This window comes from Thalassophryne amazonica, chromosome 5 (genome assembly GCF_902500255.1).
Source record: "Thalassophryne amazonica chromosome 5, fThaAma1.1, whole genome shotgun sequence".
Lineage (NCBI taxonomy): Eukaryota > Metazoa > Chordata > Actinopteri > Batrachoidiformes > Batrachoididae > Thalassophryne > Thalassophryne amazonica.
The window spans coordinates 97654241-97671453 of NC_047107.1; the positions used below are offsets into that span (position 1 = coordinate 97654241).

The 17213-nt window shown below is 41.9% G+C and overlaps 1 protein-coding gene across 3 annotated transcripts; it reads right to left on the reverse strand.

Annotated features, from left to right (window-relative positions):
* Positions 1 to 2388: 2388 nt before the first annotated feature.
* Positions 2389 to 13076, reverse strand: LOC117509842 (uncharacterized HIT-like protein Synpcc7942_1390). 3 transcript variants are annotated; one of them, XM_034169484.1, is made up of 5 exons: positions 12803 to 13076; positions 12572 to 12712; positions 10013 to 10117; positions 2759 to 2831; positions 2389 to 2614 (listed from the first exon to the last, which is right to left on the reverse strand). In XM_034169484.1, exons 1-5 carry the CDS (start codon positions 13016 to 13018, stop codon positions 2523 to 2525), a joined length of 627 nt encoding a protein of 208 aa, XP_034025375.1. In that variant the 5' UTR covers positions 13019 to 13076; the 3' UTR covers positions 2389 to 2522. The 3 variants fall into 3 exon arrangements, with proteins under 3 accessions (XP_034025375.1, XP_034025377.1, XP_034025376.1); XM_034169486.1 differs by having other exon boundaries at positions 2444 to 2614; positions 12572 to 12709; positions 12932 to 13076; XM_034169485.1 differs by having other exon boundaries at positions 2444 to 2614; positions 12932 to 13076.
* Positions 13077 to 17213: the final 4137 nt, after the last annotated feature.

Below are 17213 nucleotides of genomic sequence, written 5' to 3' on the forward strand. Positions count from 1 at the left end.
CTGCTGGCGTGACATTACATTTAGCGTCAGTATCAGCTTTGAGATCGACTGGTTTTCCATCGATTATGCGCAGTAGTGAATATGTCTTTCCTATTCAGTAGGTGGGAGTCGATTGTGTTGATATTCAGTTCATCCAAGTTCCTAATAGTGATCAAGAAACATTCTTGATCACTATTAGGAACTTACATGTCAACTTGATTCATGGATTCCCACATTCCCACTTGCTTGGCTAATACGGAATTCTCCTTTGGCTGACCTGGTAGAGGAATGGTCTTTAGTGCGAGCCGTCCGGGTTCGATCCCACCACCGTCCCGACCACAAAGGTCCTGCGGTCACACTTGGATCAATGTACAGTCTGATGTCAGAGTTTTTCTTATGAGTCACCACCATGGATGAAACCCATTCGGTGGGCTCAATGACAGGGGTAATCACGCCTAATTTGACCATCCCCATTAGTTGTGCTTTAACCTTGGCTTGCATAGGCACTGGTATTTTGCATGCAGGCTTTACCCCTGGTGGGACCTCTGGGTCAAGTTTCATGGAGTAGGTAACAGGAAGTTTTCCAAGTTCATCTTTGAAAAGATCTGGGCCCGTATCCGCAAAGCCCTCTCTTTTTTAAATCCACTTATGATGACTTGCAACACTTCTGGAAATGATTCCACTTTTTGAATTTATGACATTGCTGGCCGTACGCTGGGCATTTAGCTCTTTTAACCTCATGACTGCCCTACAATTCTTGCAGGTGGTTATTAAATGTGCAGGACAAAGGTCTGATTGTGCTGCACATTGTTCACTGCCTGGTTTTATCTAGCATTTCTGTGGCTGTCTTTTCTTTATTTTGTCATGCAAACTGTCTACGTTTGCTAATGGTTGCTTTGGGGTTCCTCAGGCTTTGGTAGGTTGTTCAGTCTGTTCATATACAGTATCTGGCACATTTCAATGGCTTTGCTTAAAGGTAGATCATTGTCACACAGGAGTTGCTTTCTCATGCTGCACACAAGTCTGTCTCTGATGAGTCCGTCTTGAGCTGCCCACATCTGCAGCTTCTTGACTTGTTTTTCCAAGTCACTTACATACACCTCTATTGTCTCATCTTGTCATTGGTGTCTTGTGTTCAACTTGTGCCTTTCCATACTTATGTTTGAGGATTACATAGTTCAGAATTTTCATTTGAGACATTCGGGATCTTCTCTAGATTCAGCACTGATAGCGAGCCGACGCTGTTTTCCTTCTCCCATGTAAACAGCAGGTGCATGAACAAAGGCACACTGTCATTCAATGGCTTCCGAGCCGGCCAGGTTTAGGAGAATGAACGCTCAAGTTCAAGCATCTTTGTCTGAATGTGCAGCTGCAATGAACATGTCATATTCTTGCTCGAACACACGCCACTTCTCTGCAATATCCCCTTTAAACAGCAACAGTTCTGGTCTACAGAATCCCTCTGCCATGGTCGTTGACACTGATTAGCCTGTGGTACGATAATGGCACTTTAGCTGGTTGCTTGCTGCTTGCTATGTCTTCAAATGTTAAGTGGAATGCATTTATATAGCACTTTTCCATCTGCATCAAGACGCTCAAAGCACTTTACAATAATGCCTCCAATTCACCCCAATGTCAGGGTGCTGCCATACAAGGTGCTCACTACACACCAGGAGCAACTAAGGGATTATGGACCTTGCCCAAGGACCCTTAATGATTTTCCAGTCAGGCAGGGATTTGAACTAAGGATCTTCTGGTCTCAAGCCCAATGCTTAACCACTAGACCTTCACCTCCCCTAAAGCTTCTTCACTGAGAAAGTTTAACGTTCCATGGCGCCGAAAGATCTTTCGTACTCGACCAAACCTCTAGTTGTAACACTATGTTTAATGATGCGACAGGTTCAAGATTCAGTTTGAGCCTTTACGTTCTTCCAAACCATCGCTCATTTGTCTAATAATATTGTCAGGCCTCATAGTTGTAGGTGTCTGTGGCTGGAGAAAGTAGAGCAAGCCCAAAACATCCTTAAAAAAAAAAGTATCGCTTTAGCCCTGAAATTTTTTCAATACTATCTTTCGAACAGCTGTGTATAAGACTGTTTTGTATTCATCCCAGCACAGCGTAAAGTGGCCAGATATTTTTTGTGCTTTTGGCCCGAGTTATTAACTTTGTCATCTTTGTAACATTATGATTCATCTACTTTTCACTTGTACAAAATTCTGTTATTTTCTGCAGATACCAGAGTTTAACTTTCCATAATTGAAATGGGGAGTTTACTTGCTGCTCTCTGAAACATGCTATTATTTCTTTACACACAGTATGTCAAAATCTACATACAGTATTTACATGTCCTTTTTGTCCAGAAAAGGGGTCATGGGTCTGAATTTACAGAACTACCACATACACCGGCATGTTAAAAGTAATTTATTTCTATTGTGCCGTATCACAACAGATACTTTCACAAGGCACTTGACACGTGTTTTTATTGTTATAGATGCAGTTTTGAGGACACAAAGAAAACATACATGTACATACACAGAATCATTTATCCTGGAGGCCACAGCAGCTGCCTCCCTCCTAAGACATGGATGTGCAGGTGGTAAACCGACTGAGAGCCATGTTTCCCGTTGTTAATCACTGCAGAGGCCAGAAACATAACCAGAATTCAGCAAAGCACTAAATGAACAGCCTGAACACATAACTGAAAACCATCCAGTCATTCATGACTAGAATCTTTTCAAAGATAAACCTGCAAACACGTTTACGTGTTCAGCCGCTTACCGATTCTGTAGCCTTCATCCAGAGGTTCTTTCTTTGCAACATTTTTAGCGACAACCAACAGATGACCTAAAAGCTGAAGGGGGGAGACAGAAGCATCACTCAATAACTTTAATCTCTTGTGGAGGGAAAAAAAAAAACAAACTACACACAGCAACACAGATGGACAGAACTGGGAGCACACGAGTAATACAGCTACCAGACCTGATGGATCTACATCATCCACATGAATAAAAATGTATATTCGCCAAAGATTTGAAAAATTTCTAAAAATACACTTCATATTTTCAGCTTGAGAGCCAAACGTGTGCCTCACATTCAGAAAGCCGAGATTCTGTCAACATTTTTGCAACGGGTGAGAATCTGCAAGTACTACCTTAACAGGGGCATTAGAGGAGGACGTTAGCTAAAGTGAAATCAATTATGGGAAACCCCTCTCACCCCCTACATCAAACTGTGAGGGCCTTAAGCAGCTCCTTTAATAAGAGACTGCACCACCCTCGGTGCAAAACAGAACACCACCATAGGTCATTTATTCCAACTGCTGTGTAATACCTCATAATGTCTTTAGCACTATAACCACCTGCTGAGTTGCACTATTAATCACTTCTACAGCCACCATTTTGTGCTCTATGACATGCACTTCAGTGCAATTTATCCTGTGCAATAATTTTACTACATTTACTCATATTCTATTTTTATGTAGTCTGTTCATACCGGTATTTAACTCAGCCACATGGGGTGTACAGCCAGTACATTCTGAGTGCCGGTCCCAAGCCCGGATAAATGAGGAGGGTTGCGTCAGGAAGGGCATCCGGCGTAAAACAAGCCAACCCAACTATGCAGACTCAGAATCGAATTCCCATACCGGATCGGTCGCGGCCCGGGTTAACAACGTCCGCCACCGGTGCTATTGCCCAACAGGGTGCCGGTGGAAATTGGGCTACTGCTGGGCGAAGACGACGAAGAAGAGGAGGAAAATGTTGCCACGAACAGCGGGAGAAGAAGAAAACTAGAAGGGTGGAAATGAGAGTGGGGACTTTGAATGTTGGTAGTATGAGTGGTAAAGGGAGAGAGCTGGCTGATATGATGGAGAGGAGAAAGGTAGACATATTGTGTGTGCAAGAGACCAAGTGGAAGGGAAGTAAGAGCAGGAGCATCGGCGGTGGGTACAAGTTGTTGTACCATGGTGAGGACAGGAAGAGAAATGGTGTTGGGGTCATTTTAAAGGAAGAGTATGTTAAAAGTGTGTTGGAGGTTAAGCGAGTGTCTGACAGGGTGATGAGTGTGAAGTTGGAAATTGAAGGGGTGATGATGAATATCATCAGTGCATATTCCCCCCAGGTAGGTTGTGAGATGAAGGAGAAAGAAGATTTCTGGAGTGTGTTAGATGAGGTGGTGGAGACTGTGCCCAAGCATGAAAGAGTGGTGATAGGAGCAGACTTCAATGGGCATGTTGGTGAAGGGAACAGAGGTGATGAGGAAGTAATGGGTAGATATGGTATCAAGGATAGGAATGGGGAAGGACAGAAGGTAGTTGATTTTGCAAAAAGGATGGAAATGGCTGTGGTGAATACCTACTTTAAAAAAAAGGGAGCAGCACAGGGTAACATAAGAGTGGAGGAAGGTGCACACAGGTGGACTACATTCTTTATAGGAGATGCAAGCTAAAAGAAATCACAGACTGTAAGGTGGTAGCAGGAGAGAGTGTCACTAGACAGCATAGGATGGTTGTTTGTAGGATGACTTTAGAGGTAAAGAAGAAGAAGAGAGTGAGAGCTCAATAAAGGATCAGATGGTGGAAGCTGAAGGAGGAAGACTGTTGTGTGAAATTTAGCGAGCAGGTGAGAGAAGCACTAGTTGGAGGGGAAGCAATTTTGGACAACTGGAAAAGTACTGCAGATGTGGTGAGGGAGACAGCTAGGGCAGTACTGGGTATGACATCTGGACAGTGGAAGGAAGACAAGGAGACTTGGTGGTGGAATGAAGAGGTCCAGGAAAGCATAAGGAGAAAGAGGTTGGCGAAAACGTTTTGGGATAGTCGGAGAGATGAAGAAAGTAGACAGGAGTACAAGGAGATGCGGCGTAAGGCGAGAAGTGGCAAAAGCAAAGGAAAACGCATATTGCGAGCTGTACAAGAAGTTGAATAGTAAGGAAGGAGAAAAGGACTTGTACCGATTGGCCAGACAAAGGGACAGAGCTGGAAAGGATGTGCAGCAGGTTAGGGTGGTAAAAGATGCACATGGTAATGTGCTGACAAGTGAGGAGTGTGTGCTGAGAAGGTGGAGGGAATATTTTGAAGAGTTGATGAATAAAGAAAATGAGCGAGAGAAAAGGCTGGATGATAGTAGTGAGAGTAAATCAGGAAGTAAAAGAAGTGAGGGCTGCTATGAAGAGGATGAAGAGTGGAAAGGCAGTTGGTCCAGATGACATTCCAATGGAGGCATGGAAATGTCTAGGAGAGATGACAGAAGAGTTTTTAACCAGATTGTTTAATAAAATCTTGGAAAGTGAGAGGATGCCTGAGGAGTGGAGACCAAGTGTGCTGGTTCCTATTTTCAAGAACAAGGGTGATGTGCAGAGCTGCAGTAACTACAGAGGCATAAAGCTGATCAGCCACAGCATGAAGTTATGGGAAAGAGTAGTAGAAGCTAGGCTTAGAAAACAGGTGAAGATCTGTGAGCAGCAATATGGTTTCATGCCGAGAAAGAGTACTACAGATGCAATGTTTGCTCTGAGAATACTGTTGGAAAAGTACAGAGAAGGACAGAAAGAGTTACATTGTGTGTTTGTGGACTTAGAAAGCTTATGATAGGGTGCCAAGAGAAGAGTTGTGGCATTGTATGAGGAAGTCTGGAGTGGCAGAGAAGTATGTTAGGGTAGTGCAGGACATGTACAAGAATAGTGTGACAGCGGTGAGATGCGCAGTCGGAATGACAGACTCATTCAAGGTGGAGGTGGGATTACACCAAGGATCAGCTCTGAGTCCTTTCTTGTTTGCAGTGGTGATGGACAGGTTGTCAGATGAGATCAGACAGGAGTCCCCATGGACTATGATGTTTGCAGATGACATTGTGATGTGTAGAGAGAGTAGAGAGCAAGTTGAGTCTAGTCTGGAGAAGTGAAGATATGCTTTGGAGAGAAGGGGAATGAAAGTCAGTAGAAGCAAGACTGAGTACATGTGTGTGTGAATGAGAGGGAGCCCAGTGGAATAGTGCAGTTACAAGGAGTAGAAGTGGTGAAAGTAGATGCATTTAAATATTTGGGGTCAACTGTTCAAAGTAATGGAGAGTGTGGCAGAGAGGTGAAGAAGAGAGTGCAGGCAGGGTGGAGTGGGTGGAGAAAGGTGGCAGGAGTGATTTGTGACCGAAGAATATCAGCAAGAGTGAAGGGGAAAGTTTACAAAACAGTAGTGAGACCAGCTATGTTGTATGGTTTAGAGACAGTGGCACTAACAAAAAGACAGGAGGCAGAGCTGGAGGTGGCAGAGCTGAAGATGTTGAGATTCTCTTTGGGAGTGACAAGAATGGACAAGTTTAGGAATGAACATATCAGAGGGACAGCTCAGGTGGGACGGTTTGGAGACAAAGTCAGAGAGGCGAGATTGAGATGGTCTGGACATGTGCAGAGGAGGGACCTTGGGTATATAGGGAGAAGGATGCTGAGGATGGAGCCACCAGGCAGGAGGAGAAGAGGGAGACCAAAGAGGAGGTTCATGGATGTGCTGAGAGAGGACATGCAGGTGGTTGGTGTGACAGAGGAAGATAGAGGACAGGGTGAGATGGAAACGATTGATCTGCTGTGGCGACCCCTAACGGGAACAGCCGAAAGACGAAGAAGTTCATACCGGTATTTATGCATTCACCAGCAAACAAATTATATTTTAATCACCTTTCTTTATTGTAAATTTATTTTTTTGCACTGGTACTATTATATGTTGTAGTGTTCTGTAAGCTACTGTACGATTTTTGCAAATGTCATTTAATTATTTTGTTATATTTCATGTCATTTGATGTTACATATACCCGTCATAAATAATGTTTAAAAAGGTTAAAAACATAACACTGGATAGACAAAACATGGCCTCTCCCCCTCCTCTCCCTGCAGCAGCAGTCAGTTTAAGCCACGCCTCTCCAATACACGGACTGGAGAAAGAAATAGCCTTTAATTTGTAAAATAATTTCTGAATGTAACAGCAGTTACGAACACTGGAGGATTTATTCTTTTAATCACTGTCCTGCTTTTCAGACTTCTTTCCCTCTTTGTTCACCTTTGCTCTGACAGAGAGAGATAGAGCTGTGTGTTCACTCTGACACCACACGCAGACGGGTGAGGAGGAATGTGCACGATTTGAGCATCAAGTTCACTTATACTAAAACAGTCAGTCAGAAAAACGTGTTTTCTGTCGCTGGAACATCAATGAAATACATAGATTTTTCACCAGATTTCATTCTAAATGCAGCTGAAAATTATGTCAGGCAACTGAGGGTGTGAAGCACAATTTCAATTTCAATTTAATTTCATTTATATAGCGCCAAATCACAACAGAGTTGCCTCAAGGCGCTTCACACAAGTAAGGTCTAACCTTACCAACCCCCAGAGTAACAGTGGTAAGGAAAAACTCCCTCTAAGGAAGAAGCCTCAAACAGACCAGACTGAAAGGGGTGACCCTCTGCTTGGACCATGCTACAGACATAAATTACAGAACAATTCACAAAACGAATATACAGAAAATGCTGTTGGTGCACAGGACAGGAGGGTCGCCAGCACAAATACAACTCCTATCTCTGGATGGAGCTGCACCTTAGAGAGAAAAAACAGAATCAGGCATCAAAACGACAACAAATACTGTATAATTTGTCAGCATTAATCAACAAGAAAAACAGAAGAAATACTAAGGTGATCGCCGGCCACTAGCCCCAAGCTTCACTAAAAGACCCAGAATTCAGGTAAAGTCGAGGCTGCGGCACGCTCCGTTTCCTAATAAAATTAATTAAGAGTAAAAAGTGTAAAACAAAACTATACCAGTATGCTAGCCATACGAAAGGGAAAATAAGTGGGTCTTAAGTCTGGACTTGAAAGTCTCCACAGAATCTCACTGTTTTATTGACACAGGGAGATCATTCCACAGAGCAGGGGCACGATAAGAGAAAGCTCTATGACCTGCAGACTTCTTATTCACCCTAGCGACACAAAGTAGTCCTGCACCCTGAGAACGCAAAGACCGGGCCGGTACATAAGGTTTAATTAGGTCAGCTAGGTAGGGAGGTGTCAGTCTGTGAACAATTTTATAGACTAGTATCAGAACCTTCAAATCTGATTTCACTGGAACAGGAAGCCAGTGAAGGGATGCCAAAATGGGTGTAATGTGGCCGAACTTTCTGCTTCGTGTCAAAAGTCTGGCTGCAGTATTTTGAACCAACTGGAGCGCCCTAATGCTAGACTGTGGTACACCAGAAAATAGAACATTGCAGTAGTCCAACCTAGAAGAGATAAACGCATGGATCACGGTCTCAGCATCAGCCACAGACAGGATGGGACGGCTCTTCGCTATATTTCGCAGGTGGAAGAAAGCAGTCCTTGTAATATTTTTAATGTGGAGGTCAAAGGACAATGTAGGATCAAAAATTACCCCAAGGTTCCTCACTTTGTCAGTGTGATGTATGACACACGAGCCTAGGCTAAGCGTTAACTGGTCAAATTGATGCCGATGTCTCACTGGACCAAGAACCATCATTTCAGTCTTATCAGAGTTTAAAAGCAGGAAGTTTCTAGACATCCAACTTCTCACTGATGCAAGGCAATCTTCTAAGGATTTTATGTGAACGAGATTACCAGCAGTTATTGACATGTATAACTGAGTATCATCAGCATAGCAGTGAAAAGTAATCCCAAAACGCCGCAATATGTGCCCAAGGGGTGCTATGTAAAGGGAGAAAAGGAGGGGGCCGAAGACGGACCCCTGTGGAACCCCAAATTTCATGTCACTGTTAGAGGTAGTGCTATTGTACAAAACACAGTGAAAACAACTGGTCAAGTATGACATCAGCCATGCAAGGGCACTTCCAGTAATCCCAAAATGATTTTCCAGCCTATCAAGTAGAATATGATGATCCACTGTATCAAATGCAGCACTGAGATCTAACAGCACCAGAACCGTAGTGGTGTCCGAATCCATTGTAAGCAGAAGATCATTCACCACTTTAGCGAGAGCTGTCTCTGTGGAATGATATTTTCTAAAAGCAGACTGCAGTGGCTCAAAGAGATTATTCTCAGTAAGATAGTCCACGGGCTGCCGTGACACCACTTTTTCCAGAATTTTAGAGCAAAATGATAGATTTGATATTGGCTGATAGTTTTTCAATACACTAGGGTCAAGATTAGGTTTCTTAAGTAATGGTTTAATCACTGCAGATTTGAAACATTTAGGAACAGATCCAGAAGTTAAAGAAAGATTAATAATTTCCAGCACAGTCGGCCCAAGAGTGGGCCACAGGTCCTTAAACATTTTTGTTGGTATAGGATCAATTAAACAGGTTGTGCTTTTTGTTGACGTTACGAGTTTCGTCAGCATGCCTAGTGAGATACTATCAAATTCTGTAAATCTAAGTAATGCCTCAGTAATGGTGCCCACCTCAATAGCAGGGTGTAGTGGCTGGATTAAGGCATGCTGGGATATGTTTAACCTAATGTCTTCTATTTTCTTCTCAAAGTAATCCAGGAAATCTTGTGCTGGTGACAGAACTTTAATCCCTGCATTTCTTAATTGGCAAAAATTGTTTTCGTTGTTACACATTAAAAGCACCTTGTTTTCACACACACACACAAAAAAGAGTATTCACATTTGACTTCTTGAAATAAGGTCTTGGAAAACTGAGAAAACTCATTTGAGCTATATTTTTAAAGTATGAGCCTTTAATTTAAAAAACTGTATTAACCAAAAATGCCAAAAGTCCTTATAGCTTAGACAATCTAAACTGAAATTACACAAATATACTGTGTAAGACTTAGTCTTTCTGCAATGTGTGACACACAAACTGAACAACCATTACTGAATTTTGTATTTCATTAAATCATGGTGTTAACTGTAACCATAGGTCTGAGAGTCATGTGACATCATTGTGGCTAATTTAATGGTTTCACAAAATATGAGATTGATACAGCTTGTTTTGAAAACACTGACCAAGACAATAACCTTTAGAGCATAAACAGGATTAAATGGTATAAATGAGGAACACAAATGGCAGCCAGTCTTACCTCAGCATCCTCATCTTTGGCTTCGCTAATTTTAGTGATAGGAACTCGTGGAACAACAAGAAAATGAACAGGTGCCTGCGGACTGACATCCCTGAAAGCCACACACTGATAAAGACAAAAAAGACAAGTGAGGATGTTAGAGCTGAAACAAGAACCATCAACAGAAAGAAGTAAAAGAAAGAGCAAGTTGGTGAGGGTGCTTATGTATATCCAGATTCCATACTGTCAAGCAAATGAGTATAGTGAGGAGTGTACAAAACAGGGGCTCCTGTGTACTAAAAAATAATGATGTGTGCAGCAGAAAAATCAGTGGGAAATTATTTTCCTACAATCCGTCATCATCACTTTCCTCCTCTTTAAAACATGGATACTCCTACATCATTAGAACTTGGTCATGCTCCTTTCTCTGCCCTCGACTAAAGCAGCGTCTCTAGATCTGGAGTTGATCCCCGACTTGTTGTTAGATTGTTTCCAACTATAATTAAGATGGGTTGTAAGCAGAGGTGACAGACTGGCATCTTGTCCAGGGTGTACCCTGCCTCACATGCTACGACTGCAGGATAAGCTCCAGCCGCCCCCCTGTGACCTTTAATTGGAGTAAGTGTTTATAAAAAATGAATGGGTGAATGTAGAGGACAAATTGTACAGCCATGCCACTCTGTGCACATAATGCTGTCAGATGTCAGAACTTAAGCAGTGTAGGTTCTGATTCGTACTTGACTGGAAGAACACCCAGGAAGTGTAAGCGTTTCTCTGTGTAGAACTGGAACTCCAACAGGAAGGACATCCTGCGCAAAACTTGTGCTAAATTGCAACATGGCTCTTTCCTGTATCTCCAACTGCGACTCTGAAGCCCCGAGTCAATGGAGGGCAGCTGAGGACAGATTTTATTGTATAGTCACTTGCCCAGTTCCGGATCATTGCCGGTTCCGGATCACTGCTGTAGTATTTGCGCCGTCGTTTCTCGTAATCAGCGTGAATAAGCTAATACTTGGTACCAATGGAAAGACTATTGTTTTGTCTACAAACGACCACAAGCTCGACCGGATCCAGCCATCCTTGTGATCAGCAGAGGAATCAAAACATCTACGGTGTGCGCGCTTTTTCTCACTCACTCATTCCTGCAAGTTTGAAAGTAACAATCTCTAAGACGTAGCAAAGGTGAGTTAGCCATTCTGTGTTTTTGGTTCTAGAGTGGAAAAATACACTCAACAAAAATATAAACGCAACACTTTTGGTTTTGCTCCCATTTTGTATGAGATGAACTCGAAGATCTAAAACTTTTTCCACATACACAATATCACCATTTCCCTCAAATATTGTTCACAAACCAGTCTAAATCTGTGATAGTGAGCACTTCTCCTTTTGCTGAGATAATCCATCCCACCTCACAGGCAAATGGTGGTCACACCAGATACTGACTGGTATCCCCCCCCAATAAAACAAAACTGCACCTTTCAGAGTGGCCTTTTACTGTGGACAGTCTAAGGCACACCTGTGCACTAATCATGGTGTCTAATCAGCATCTTGATATGGCACACCTGTGAGGTGGGATGGATTATCTCAGCAAAGGAGAAGTGCTCACTATCACAGATTTAGACTGGTTTGTGAACAATATTTGAGGGAAATGGTAATATTGTGTATGTGGAAACAGTTTTAGATCTTTGAATTCATCTCATACAAAATGGGAGCAAAACCAAAAGTGTTGCATTTATATTTTTGTTGAGTGTACTTACTTATTTGGATAGAAAATGTCAGTGTGTTATGTCTTGCTGTTTAATTTATCTCTGACGTGAAAATGTGCCGGTTGTGGATCACAGAAGCAGCAGCCTCATGTCAGTACTTGTGAGCCATGTGTACTTTGGGGGTCATCTCAACATCACCAATGGGCATGAATGTGGGGGCTTTTACTTTTTAATTAGGGAGAAATCTCACCTCCACACTTCATTTTTTGCTCATAAAAACTTTCGAAACTAAGTAAATTCTCATTTAAATAAGTATAATTTATATAATTTTGTGTTCAAAACACATTCTCGGGCACAGTGTGTATCATTCTGCATTAGAAGGGCTTCAGCCAGATGCCAGGAATGCCCCCAAAGTGACAGTGTGTCGTGATCCAGAACTGGGCAAAGTGATCCATTTCCAGCAAATATTTGCACCACACATAATGTGGCTTCACACTTTAAGTAGAAGGGCTACCCCATCCAGACTTTTTCAGCTAGATAACATCCAAATACCCAATACAACAATACGCAATAAAGGACATTCAGTTGCATTATGGCTCCGTATAGCGGGACTTTAAAAAAGGTGATCCGGAACTGGGTAACTGTCTGTACATATGTACAACAATAAATAAAGGCCTTTCTTCTTCTCTTGATGTCATATTAAATCTGGTGCAGTTTTTCTCCTGACTTGTAAGTCCTTGTGGATAATATGTGTCAAAGTCATGAATAGTTAGGATCAGGGGTCAAACTATGGGTTGAAAAATTAGCAGTGAAACATGCGAGTTGGGAGCTCTAGGAACAGGGCACTTTTTTAGGTTTTAAACATGGTGTTTACCTTCTCATCTTCGTAAATAATATCAGCAGGAACGGTTTTGTCGATCACTTTGGAGAAGATTGTTGCAGCAGTAGATCCATAGTTTTTGCTCGCCTCGTCTGCCAGGCGTACCTCGTCACTTTTGGTGCACAGCGCCCTCTGCTGTTCACACAACACATAGCAAAGTCAGCGCAATAAACAAATTAATAAATACATAAATAAAAAGAACTGATTATATATAACTACTCAAACCTCACGCACGGATGTGGGACACTGCGTGTTTCCCACAGAGCTGACAGCACTGTGGACAAAACTCTCTGCGACAGCGACACTTAACAAAATGTGAACGATAACAAGACAGTTTAGTTTTGGAGCAGCTACCTCAGGTGGGGAAACGCGGCGTAAAACGTTGAAATGACAAATTCGAGTCCCGACGAAACACGTCCTTAAAATCTGACGAAAATACATTATGTTATCATTTTACGTCCCCGCAGTAGCAGACCTGCAAATGATTCTTCTTCTGACTGGTTTGGCGATTAGTGAACAGCTAAGTGATGCGTTACCGCCACCAACTGGACTGACGCTGGAACGACAGATCTGATCAAAATTGGGTGTCCTGTCGAGGTGAGCTCCCCCACTGAAGAAAACTCACGTAACTTTTGTCTTTACATTAAAAAAAAAAATAAGAGTAATAAGTGTCATTTCAATTTAAAAATGTAATGTTCTTGCTGAGAAACAGCATACAAGTGAATGTTTCTAGCTGTTTCACATTGCTTTTTTTGTTTTCTTCCTTTGTGTTACTACTTTATGTACAACATTTTAGTAATATACAAGCTTATTTTTAACAGATCCCTGTGTTCACCATCTCAGTGCTGTGGCAGCATGCACTCTGCTTAACGGCACAATCCAGGCATTCGGAAAAGTAATTTTGATACTTTCTGATCAGGTAATACACTGTATAACATAGCACAACTATGCACATCATTAATTAAGAAAATAATTTGTCATCAAATGCTCAGATAAAATTGCCAGCAGAGGAAAAGTGGATTTTACCCCTGAATGTAGGTGCCCACTGGATTTTATTTGTAAGTAGCCTCTCTGATCACAGTGCATTAACATTTCAGTTTGACTGCTGATACTTCAGACCTTGTTCTTTGATGTATTAATATAAATCCATTTCAAATTGTCAACCATTCATAGAAGCAGACTGTCCTCATTGATCCCCTCTCAAATGAGGACATTTATGAGTGCAAGACTCTGCAAAATTGGAAGTGAAATTTGTCATAATCTCAGTTTCTAACAATCTAGGGTTTCATGTGAGGCCATTGAAGCTTACCGCTTGAGAAGAACAACCCAGTCAGTTAACCTACAACAAACTAACATTTGTTTATGTCGCTGTAATGTATTTTTAGTGGGGCAGCACAGCAAAACAATTGTGCATTCTGTGATTAAAAAAACATCAAATTTGGCATACATATTCTAAATTAACTAATGTTTATCTTCAGATATGGAGCCATCCTGGAGCTGACCTCTAATAAGCTGCAGGGCTCAATAAAGAATTACACAGGGGTCAAAATTTTAAAAAGCTTCAATCCTGTTGAAAACTATACCACATTATTTGTCTGATCATAATGATTCCAAAAAGGTATAGTTTGGACTATCTATGGCTGAAAGTTCTGGAATTATGGGGTACAAACAGCAAAAATGGTGACAAAGGTCAGTTTCAGTTTGTACAGGGGTCAAAACTTAAAGTTGCTCCAATTTTTGGTAAAAAGTTGGTTGAGCTAATAGGATTAATAAATGGAATAGTTTTGACTGTGTTGAATGCTTGGTGTCCAAAGTCAAACAAAGTCATATGACATATGTTACCCCATAACATGAGGTATCTGCAATGCTTCAAGGTCATCAGAGGCATTGACGACATGACCACCATCACAGACTGCTCAGTGTGCGGTGTCAAGGTGCTTTTCGAAACCAGCCTGGCAACAACAACACGAGGTCACCCCTACAAGTTACCGATACAACCAGCAACAGGTCCACGAAAGCACTTCTTTGCCACCTGAGTCATCCCCATCTGGAACAAGCTGTCTTGCCACACAGTAACAGCTGAAAACATCAACACCTTCAAGTCAAGACTACACACTGAACTCAAAAATCAAGATATTTACTACAACTACCCCTTCTGAATTTTTTCAGACCACACAATACCATACACAATATACAAGCAATAGAAATCTACATCAAGCCGTCCTACCTTAACCTCAGATGGTCCTAATACCCACCGGGTATCTTTTGACCATGCTGAAGGTGAATACTGAAGGTGAAGGTGAATACTTGATAACAGATGGTGCAAACTAGTCCATTTATTGTTATTACTGTGTAATTAGGGCCCGAGTAGGAAAAAGTCCTACGAGGACCCTATTGTAATTGCGCTGTTTGTTATTATTATTATTTATTATTATTAGGGCCCGAGTAGGAAAAAGTCCTACAAGGACCCTATTGTAATTCCGCTGTTTGTTATTATTATTATTTATTATTATTAGGGCCCGAGTAGGAAAAATTCCTACGAGGACCCTATTGTAATTGCGCTGTTTGTTATTATTATTATTTATTATTATTAGGGCCCGAGTAGGAAAAAGTCCTACGAGGACCCTATTGTAATTGCGCTGTTTGTTATTATTATTATTTATTATTATTAGGGCCCGAGTAGGAAAAAGTCCTACGAGGACCCTATTGTAATTGCGCTGTTTGTTATTATTATTATTTATTATTATTAGGGCCCGAGTAGGAAAAAGTCCTACAAGGACCCTATTGTAATTGCGCTGTTTGTTATTATTATTATTTATTATTATTATTATTATTATTCTCACTCTTGAAATCGAAATTTCGGCCTGTTCCCGTGCTCAAAAACTCACCAAAATTTCCAAAGTCATCCGGCCGGATCCGAAATTCGATATTTTGGGGGTGTCGCACATGGTCATTGCGAAATGGTGCCCTCTAGAAATTTTCAAAAACCCCTCCGCATTGGGCTTTTTTCATCGTAGCCTCACAAAATCCGGTACACATATTTACCATGCCAGGACGCACAAAAAAGTCTCTTACCGTCATGGTGACATATCGACAGGAAGTCGGCCATTTTGATTTTAAGTTTTGATTTTGAGGTCATTTTTGCCGTTTTTGGCCATTTCCAGTACTTACATTTGAACGAACTCGTCCTAGGGATTTCATCCGATCGTCTTCAAATTTGGTCAACATCATCACAACACAATGGTGATCAAAAGTTATCAAAAGATTCTAATTAAGTCAAAAGGCGTGGCTGCTAGGGGTCGTCAAACTTTGGCGAGCTTTTCGGAGCACGCCATTTCACTTCGAACAGCTGTCACGCCCACATACTTCATCGTAGATCCTTCAAACTTGCTGGAAATGATGAGGGCTCTGCCCTGAACGTCTACATATAATAAGTTCCCACCTCAGCCATAGCGCCCCCCGGTGGTGGTGGGAAATGTCCTATTTTTACTTTAAGAGGTCCTGATGTCACATACTTAATCCAATCAACTTCATTCTGCTTCTGAAACATGCAGAACAAGTTGGTGAACGTAGGCGATGAACGCCGTGAAGTTACGAGTAACGGCGTCCATGTGGCGGCGTACCGAATATTGCCCATTCGCCATGAAATTACGTTCTTCCTTTTGACGGCTTTAGTTTTGTCACATCATCATGAAAATTGATACACAGGTCAAACACGACAACCTCTTACAATTCATAGGGGAGTTGCCCATGGGCGGGGCAAAATACCTCAATAGCGCCCCCTTGAATCTTTCAAAATCCCTCCCCTTAGGGGTTTTTTGGAGTAGGGAGATGAAAATTGGTACACGTGTGACTTGCATAGACGTACAAAAAAAGTCTCTTTCACCATGGGTCTACTCCAAACAGGAACTCGGCCATTTTGAATTTTTTTGTCATTTTGCCGTGATTTCCACATGTTGTATTTGAACGAACTCCTCCTAGGGATTTAATCCAATGCACTTCAAATTTCTTCCAGATCACTCAGAGAAGATACTGACCAAAAGTTATCGAAAGCTTTTCTTTATGTCAAAGGGTGTGGCCGCTATGGTGCCGCCATTTTGACCGTTCACCATATGAACATTATACTTAAACAGGTACTGAAGTCACATAGTTAACCCCATCAACTTCCTTCCACTTCTAAAACATGCAGAACAACTTGGTGAACGTAGGCGATGATCGCCGTGAAGTTACGAGTAACGGCTTCTGTGTTGCGGCGTACCGCAAATCGCCCCTTCGCCATGAAATTATGTTCTTCCTTTAGACGGCTTTAATTTTGTCATATCATCATGAAAATTGATACACAGGTCAAGCATGACAACCTCTTACAATTCATAGGGGCGTCGCCCGTGGGCGGGGCAAAATGCCTCAATAGAGCCTCCTTGAAACTTTCAAAAACCCCTCCCCATAGGGTTTTTTTTTTTTTTTTGTAGTAGTAGTAGGGAGATGAAAATTGGTACACGTGACTTGCATAGACATACAAAAAAGTCTCTTGCACCATTGGTCTACTCCCAAGAGGAAGTCGGCCATTTTGCATTTTCTTGTCATTTTGCCATGATTTCCACACGTTGTATTTGAACGAACTCCTCCTAGGGATTTT

What these genes read in the sequence shown, in the direction of transcription:
- LOC117509842 (XM_034169484.1), bottom strand. Translation starts at nt 13,018, where the DNA reads ATGTATTTTCGTCAGATTTTAAGGACGTGTTTCGTCGGGACTCGAATT. An exon ending in CCAAAGATGAGGATGCTGAG is followed by an intron (nt 2,832 to 10,012) that starts GTAAGACTGGCT and finishes TCCCCCCTTCAG; the next exon opens with CTTTTAGGTCATCTGTTGGT. An exon ending in GGATGAAGGCTACAGAATCG is followed by an intron (nt 2,615 to 2,758) that starts GTAAGCGGCTGA and finishes TGGCCTCTGCAG; the next exon opens with TGATTAACAACGGGAAACAT.